Source organism: Sebastes fasciatus, chromosome 6, assembly GCF_043250625.1.
Source record: "Sebastes fasciatus isolate fSebFas1 chromosome 6, fSebFas1.pri, whole genome shotgun sequence".
In the NCBI taxonomy this organism is placed as follows: Eukaryota; Metazoa; Chordata; class Actinopteri; order Perciformes; family Sebastidae; genus Sebastes; species Sebastes fasciatus.
Genome location: NC_133800.1, coordinates 31293121 through 31300683, shown reverse-complemented (window position 1 = coordinate 31300683; position 7563 = coordinate 31293121). Strand labels below are relative to the sequence as shown.

The following is a 7563-nucleotide window of genomic DNA, read 5'->3' as shown; positions in this document are numbered from 1 at the left end:
AACCAATTGATTTTGGACATTTACAAGTTACCGTCCTAATAAAAAGGTACCTGGAAAAAACAGCTATTTTTAAGTTGTCCTCATTGTGGTGAAGAGATGTTAAGAGAGGTTTTTTCACGGCTTTGTTGAATACTCGATTCCGATTGGTCAATTGCAGCATTCTACTGCTGCTATGTATAACAGACCGTTGCTATGGACGCAGTTCTGATCTTCGCACACAGCGAGAGGACTTTCTTTAAGGATTTTTAAAATCAATATTTTGTGTCAACATTATTGATTCCTTTAGTAAGTAGCCATGTAATAAGCGTCATAATGTACAGCGAACCGGTCATTATTGCGAAATGAACCCCTTCAGGGTGATACAAGACCTGTCCTGCTCACCCTGTCGGGGTTCATGTAAAGGATAATGTGCAGCGAGCCGGTGATGGTTGTGAAATAAACCCCGACAGGGCCTTGCATCGCCCTGAAGGGGTTTATTTCACAACAATGACCTGCTAGCTGTACATTATCCCGCTTATTACACGGCCACTTAAGAAAACAATAATTTGACACAAAAATTGTCCACCAGAGTCCGACATCAGAATCGCACCCATAGCAACGGTCTGTTACACATAGCAACAGTCTGCTATAAAGAAATAACAGGGCGTTGAATGCCGTAATTGATAAATCAGAATAGAGTATTCCACAAAGCCGTGTAATAATCCGCAATAATGACCGGCTCGCTGTACATTATCCCTTACATATTACACATTAACTGAGATGTGATTGTTTAAAGCTGGAATATGTTTCTAAGGTTCGACGCTCTTTTAGAAATGTACAGATTTGGAATATATTTACATGTTTTATGGGAAGGTTATGCTAAAAAATGAGTTGGATCAACCAGTAAAGCTTGTTTGATGTTCAGGCATCGGTTTCACTAAAGTGATTTGGAAGCGCTGCTTGCACGCAGATGACAAATGGTGGCAGTGTCATGTTTCACAAATGATTGTCACTTGCAAATTAATTTGAGTACTACGGGGCTCTCGCTTGTTGTGCATGGTTTGCAAGTATAGGTAGTTTGTTTGGATTTGCAAAACATCCAAATAAACAGGAAAAGAAACAAGTTTACAGTTTCTGACGACAAATTCACATCAGAGCAGCGGTGAAGTGCGGCCTGCTGCAGATCACAATAAAGACATCTTTTAATGGAGATGTGACGGATAAAATGACAAGCAAAAGGCGACAGTTTCTACAAATAACAGGTGAATTTATTTTTTCCAAAAACTTATTTACATTATATACAAAAACACAACCCCAAAATAAGCCACATACAGTAACAGTAACACTATGCACAGAACCTCAGAAAGATGGTGTGCAATGAGATCAGTTATACAGTGTATCAGTAATCTCTCAGCAGAAAGGCACACTTCTTGGTCACAACAGACACAAACAAACACTCACACACACACAACAAACAGTACACACACACGCTCACACACACAAATACTGCATCTAGGAGAAATGCATTCAACATATGCTTCATTATGGGATGTGCTCTGATAAATAACGTTGGTCTTGCAGTGCTTCCATTTTTTCTCATAAATAAAAAATATTTAAAAATGTACAGTACAGCGACTACATTTGCTGGTGTATGTCCACTGGCACAGATCTGTATTCTACGTCACTAGTCCACACAAAAGGAACGTTCTGCAACTCCTCGGGCAATCTTAACACATTAAAAGGACTGCCCTCTTGCTTCCGACCTGCGCTGCATTTTCCAGCCGTCTCGTATACGCTGGACTGAACCCCCCCGCCCCCAGAGTCCTCGTCTCCTGAAACCTTCCAGGTGCAGTTGAGAGTCCAGTCGAGCCCCCTCCCACCGTGCGCTGATCAATCTTCCTCCTACGAAAAGTGCTCAAATAAAGAGAAGGCGGTGCTTCTCGCTGATCCAGGTTGGGTCCCCCATGGTGATGGTGCATTGGTTGCTGGAAGTGCTGAGTTGTTACATGGGCAGCCTGTCAAACAAAAACAGGTTTCATTTACTCAGAATAATCACAAAGGCTTCTTCTTAACTGACAGTATTATCAGATATAATTTAATTCAAGAGTATTCTGACAAGACTGCCAACATTTAATCAAGTGTCGTACCGTTTTCTTGGCTTCACTTCCCAGCCATCACGACATTTCGAGAAAGTTATGGAGTCCCCCGGTGAAATTTCGGTTTTAGCAGCATCTTGGGTACAGAACGTAAACCTGTGAAAAAAATAATAAATGTCAGTAAATGTTTGTCAAGAAAAAAAGAAATCCTGGAGGTGTGGTGTCTAAGCCAGCTGCTCCCCCCTACTTACTTCTTCTGCGTTTCCCCAGCTTTCACACGAATCCGCCGGACTTCCAGTACAGGTTTGGGAGGCTTGGCGTTCCAGGACCAGAAACTCTTCTTGAGGTTCTTCCAGACGGAGTTCCAGGATTCAGAATCTCCTTCCCAGCTCAGACGGATCTTCAGCAGGTCACCAATATCCTTCTCAGTGAACACCAAGAAGGTGTTGGTCAGGTTCAGACCGATGATCTCGTCGTGGCTGCACAAAAAAAGGGAGGAGAAATTGGGTTAAGTCCCAGAAAACTGAACACAGAAGTTCTAATCTGAGATGCCTGTCTGATCACTGACGTATTGCCATGTCGTGCTTCAGGCTCTTCTCATACACCGTTCATCGCTACACCTATAAAAAGCACTACAATTTGTATATATCCCATAAAAACAATTTGTATGTAATCCACGTAATCAACACCAGCATTTCTTAGTTAAAAACACCAGACTTTCACCCAGGAGGCCGGCGTTTGTATCCCGTGTGAAACCAGAGGTCAACGTTTATTTTATTTTACGCCACATCCGGAGATATTTTATCCAAAACCACGATCTTTTCCTAAACCTATTTAAGTAGTTTTGTTGCCTAAACCTAACCAAGTTGTTTCCTGTGAACATGGAAGTTTATTCTTAAAGGACTGCATGCATGTACCGAGCAAAAATTGATGGACACTCGTAGGAAAACGCACATCGAAGGTTGTGACATTAACTTAAAATTAGCATCTATGGAAACTTTAACTGAAAGTGACTGAGTTCCTCCTCCAGTCCGAGCTTGTTTTACAACACAAATCTATGTGGCTGACAGTTTGAAAAGGTCAGTACAAACTAGGTTCAAGTTCCAAAATTATATCACAGCAGTCTGTGTGCTCCTAAATATCACACGCAGTGTAGCTGTACATATAGGAGGACAGTAGCCAAGCCAGTGCACGATGGTTTTATAGGCTGCCATGCTGAGGTGTTGCAAGGATAGACTTCAGATTTTGAACTTACACATCGACAAATATGTTTGCTGTGTCTGAATGGGCTCCGTACAGCTGGACATGGAAGGTGGGATCTGCATTGTCTGCCTGTTTTCTGTTGAACACGTGCATCTTCATCTGGTAGTGGTAGCCTTAAAAAGAAAACATAAAAAGTTAATGTTTGATCCACTGTGGATTTGTGTACAGTAGTAGTTTATACTGGCAAGTGTGGAATCATAAAGATAAGAAACTCAGTGATTATGCTATCGTAGAGTTGTTTTACTCGAGGAAGTAGTAGTAAGAGATAAAACCGGCAACGCATTTACAAGCCGTGCTCTTATTATGACTCACCTCCGAAGGGAGTGTCAGCGTTTGTCTTCAGATACATTTTGCTGTTGCGCCTTTTGCGCATCTTTCTGGTGTTGTAGCCGATGTTGTTGCAGCGGTTCTTGCGGCAGCTGAGGCAGATGCCTTTCTTGAAGCGGTCGGGGCCGGTGCACTGGTAGGCAAAGCTCATGTGGTCCTTGCTCATCAAGGAGTCCACAAACAAGTGCACGGCGCGCTCGTGCTCGCACTTCATCACCTCCATGAAATCTGGAGGGAAAGAGGGAGGCAGGTTAGATGGGCTAAAGATAAGACAGCGTTGCAAAATGTTTAAATAGATTAATATAAACTGCAATAGATTAAGATATATCATTCATCTTTTTGCTTGGATGGAAATGGGATAAACCTAATAAACTAAGAAATGCTGGTTTCTGCAGATGTGGTTTAACTGATATCTCTTGTTGTGGACAGCTGGGATCTACAAACAAAGAGCCACTTACTTCCAGCCACTGCCAGCACGTCACCCAGAGCACAGCCGGGCTGCACATCACCACCGTTGGGGTAGATGTCGATATCCCCAATTGGCTGCTGGATCCCGATGCTCACACCCAGAGCCTCTCGAGTGTATGTGTGCAGAACGTCCACAAAGTCGGCATCATCTGGGGAGAGGCGCTTCTGTTCTTCTACACCCTCAAACATCGGTCCTGCTGGGTCTAGACCTGTTAGAATAAAGATGAGACAGGTGGTCAGGACAATGAGGCGGCACCTTATTTGAGGAGCGTTTATTCCTGTTGCACTGAACTTACCGGTGATTCTGCCGATGGTCCCTCGCGCAAACCTCCCCGCGTAGCCGGCTACGTGAGCGCCTAAGCTGTAGCCAATCAGGTGCACGTTCGCCAGAGGCAGCTGCTGCTCGTCCTGTTAAAAAAGTTGCACACACATCATCAGCAGCTGCCGCCGTGAAAACTAACACACACTGAACAAATCCTGGATGTCAGCCAGTGATGATCAGTCGTGCCTGCAGCCGAGCCAAGCTCAGTTAACCCGGACAGAATCCACTGACAGTCCCTTCCATGCAACAGCGCCTCCACCATCTGTCTCAGTTTGTCTCCATGAAACACTCTTTGTCTGTGTTTACAACTACGTGGCAGGGTGCCGGAGTCTCTCCTCATTTGCCATTTGTGCACTGGTCCAACTATGTGACAGTCCCGCTGAATGGAAATTGTTGTCTTTGCCTCAGAAGTACTAAATAGATCCTGATCCTTATTAGAAAATATCAAGTATCCTGAGCTGTGTGAAGACAACATAGCAGAAGGATATTGAGCTACTGCCTCAGGGCCACTTGGGAGATCTAAATGAATATTTAGCATAACACGTTTTCATTAGTCTGTCACGCTCACAAAAGAGCTGAGTGATCTCTTAAATCACTCTAATTGTAACACATGAGGGGGGGCAGGTTGTATGGATTTGCAGGTACTCGGCTGTTCTTCTGTCACGCAGCATTGCAGACTTCGCTGCCAAGATAGCTCAAATGACACACTACGCCATAAGGCATTTAGAATAAAATCACATCCCAAAACATACCTGAGGATTTATGAGATCCATTTATCTTTCCGCCCTATATACTAAAGACACATTGGCTTTATGAGAACAAGCTGCATCGGGGCTGGGTGACAACCCATGCATGAGAGTACTGCGGTTTTCATCAGGGTGTTCCAATGAACTGGTTCAGTGCATTTCCTCTTTAAAGAAACCTCAATAGAAACCCAGTTTGCATAATTTGATCGCAGCCTCGAACGTGGCTTCATAAGCAGAAACCAAGCTAGTATTACATGTACACACCTGAAGCCAGTTGAGCAAGCCGGCGATGTCGAGGCCGACGTTGTGGGTGTGGTTGACCGCGTCGGGGTACAGCTGCTGAGCCATAGATATCCAATCAACGACCACAACATTGGCCTCACTTTCCCGCTGCATCACTGCAGAGACCAGCTTGTGCATCCAGCTTTCGAACATCCCGCTCATCTAAGAGAGAAAAAGACATCAGGAGTCAGTCAGACAGACTACTTTACCCTGTGACCTCTCTTGGACACTCATATTCACATGATACATTCCAGCAATCAAACAGTTGGACATGTCGTGAAGCACATAAGTGACCCATAGAGAAAGAGAGAGGCTGGAGCTAGATAGGGATGATACATGATTATTTCAGCTCATTCGTACCGTCCAGCCGTGGATGATGAAGATGGTCTTGGCTGTGGCGTTGAAGCCACACTCCTCTAGACACTCTCTCTTGCCAGCCTGCAGGTAGCAACCCTCATGGTCCATGTCTAAACTCTTCCTCATGTTGTACTTGACGGCGCCATAGAGAGCCTTGCTGTCAGTTGGCAGCTCATCCGATCCACTGTCTGAGGGGAAAATTACACAAGATTAAATTGAGGAAATAAAGCAGATTAACTTTATTTCATGCATTCATTAAAAAAATTTCAAACACAGGTCAGTCAACCAATCCCGCCTCACACATGCAGGAAGAGGCTGAAACAGCCAATCAGGTTGCTTTTGCAGCCAACATCTGTTACAATAAAGCCGGTTGCATGCAAGTTGTACCGGAGCGCAGGCGCAGAGCCAAAATGTCACCGCCGCCCAGTTTATTTGATTTCATAGCCTACTTCTTTTCACAGCTGTAGCCACAGCTAGTATAATTATAATGTGACTTTACCATCTCAGCCCCTGAGGCTACAACGGTACAATTACATCATATTTGCAAGAAGCCGTTAGAAGCAGATGATGCACACACACATCATAATTATGAAAATATGTGTTTTGTGTAATTGCACAGCTCTAATTAAGTCTTTTTGTGTTTGATTCTTGATGAAAGAGGGTGTGTAAATGCGAACCAGTCTGGGTTAATCCCGCCGTGCAGGAGCATGAAGCGTCAGATGTGAATTTAAATGAACTCGACACCCTCTGGTAATGGGCCACACAGACTAAAATGACTTCAGCTGGGTTGTAAAAAGCGCTGGTGAGCCGGTCGGTTCGTGGTAAAACGCGGATTCAGCGGAACATCTCTCCAACTAGTTCACACAGACGTGGCGTTGTGTGTCCACCTCCACTTGGGAGCTGCTTCTTTTTTTTTTTTTTTATTGCGTCTGCTGCTCCCAAAAAAGGACACGTCGCAGTCTTTAAATCCATCCCCGTTTTTCTGGTTCACTCTGCCCACCACACTTGTTCGCTTTTACGCATAATAGCCTTCAAATAAATAGAGGAATGACGCAGGGATGTGGAGGAAAATGTGAGGAAATGTGAAATTTAGGCTTCTTAATATACATTTCCATTCATAGATTGCCCACAAGCGCATGTTTGCCCTACTTTACATACCAGCTTGACATTTCCCTTTGAGGCTGTAAATGAAATACATGAATGAACAATAGACACAAAGACATTTCTCTTACCTTTAAGAACAGCGTTTTCTCCAACAGCAGATGAGAAAAGCGCAGCAGCACACTGTAGGAAAATCCACAGCAAAAGGGCTTTATGATTCATTTCTCAGTCACAGACGAGTGTGGAGGAATTAAAAGCTTCCTGGGAATATAGAAATGTCTTTTTTTTGTGTTGCCGGGTGGTTGCTCAGTTGTTAGGTAGATTAGGTAGTTTAGATCCAGTGGTGACAAAGAGCAACAGAGCCTGGTGGTGGTGCGTTTTTTAGTGCGCTCCCGTGAAAGCACCGCTCAAGAAATGTATAAACTTGCATCAAGTGTCTCATTAGGAGTTTTAAATAGTTTCCCCTTTTCAGTCATCTGATCATCGGCTGATCTATCGTGGATCTTATTGGTCAAGCCCCCGTTTGTTTACGTTGAAAGGCGTGGCGAAGCTGAATGAAATCGTAGTAGGCTTGTCTCACGTTGTGCGTGCCTTTAACCAGCCTTGTGGTGTGGGGCGTGAA

The 7563-nt window shown here is 44.1% G+C and overlaps 1 protein-coding gene across 2 annotated transcripts; it reads right to left on the bottom strand.

The window, feature by feature from the left end:
* Positions 1-1225: 1225 nt before the first annotated feature.
* lipg (lipase, endothelial) lies at positions 1226-7362 on the bottom strand. Of its 2 annotated transcripts, none has more exons than XM_074639223.1 (10): positions 7073-7362; positions 5844-6028; positions 5466-5645; positions 4430-4541; positions 4124-4342; positions 3651-3893; positions 3331-3451; positions 2327-2554; positions 2127-2231; positions 1226-1994 (listed from the first exon to the last, which is right to left on the bottom strand). In XM_074639223.1, exons 1-10 carry the CDS (start codon positions 7161-7163, stop codon positions 1982-1984), a joined length of 1497 nt encoding a protein of 498 aa, XP_074495324.1. In that variant the 5' UTR covers positions 7164-7362; the 3' UTR covers positions 1226-1981. The 2 variants fall into 2 exon arrangements, with proteins under 2 accessions (XP_074495324.1, XP_074495325.1); XM_074639224.1 differs by lacking the exon at positions 7073-7362 and adding an exon at positions 6228-6355.
* Positions 7363-7563: the final 201 nt, after the last annotated feature.

What these genes read in the sequence shown, in the direction of transcription:
- lipg (XM_074639223.1), bottom strand. Translation starts at nt 7,163, where the DNA reads ATGAATCATAAAGCCCTTTTGCTGTGGATTTTCCTACAGTGTGCTGCT. An exon ending in CGTGCTGGCAGTGGCTGGAA is followed by an intron (nt 3,894 to 4,123) that starts GTAAGTGGCTCT and finishes CTTTCCCTCCAG; the next exon opens with ATTTCATGGAGGTGATGAAG. An exon ending in CGCTGACACTCCCTTCGGAG is followed by an intron (nt 3,452 to 3,650) that starts GTGAGTCATAAT and finishes TTTCTTTTTAAG; the next exon opens with GCTACCACTACCAGATGAAG.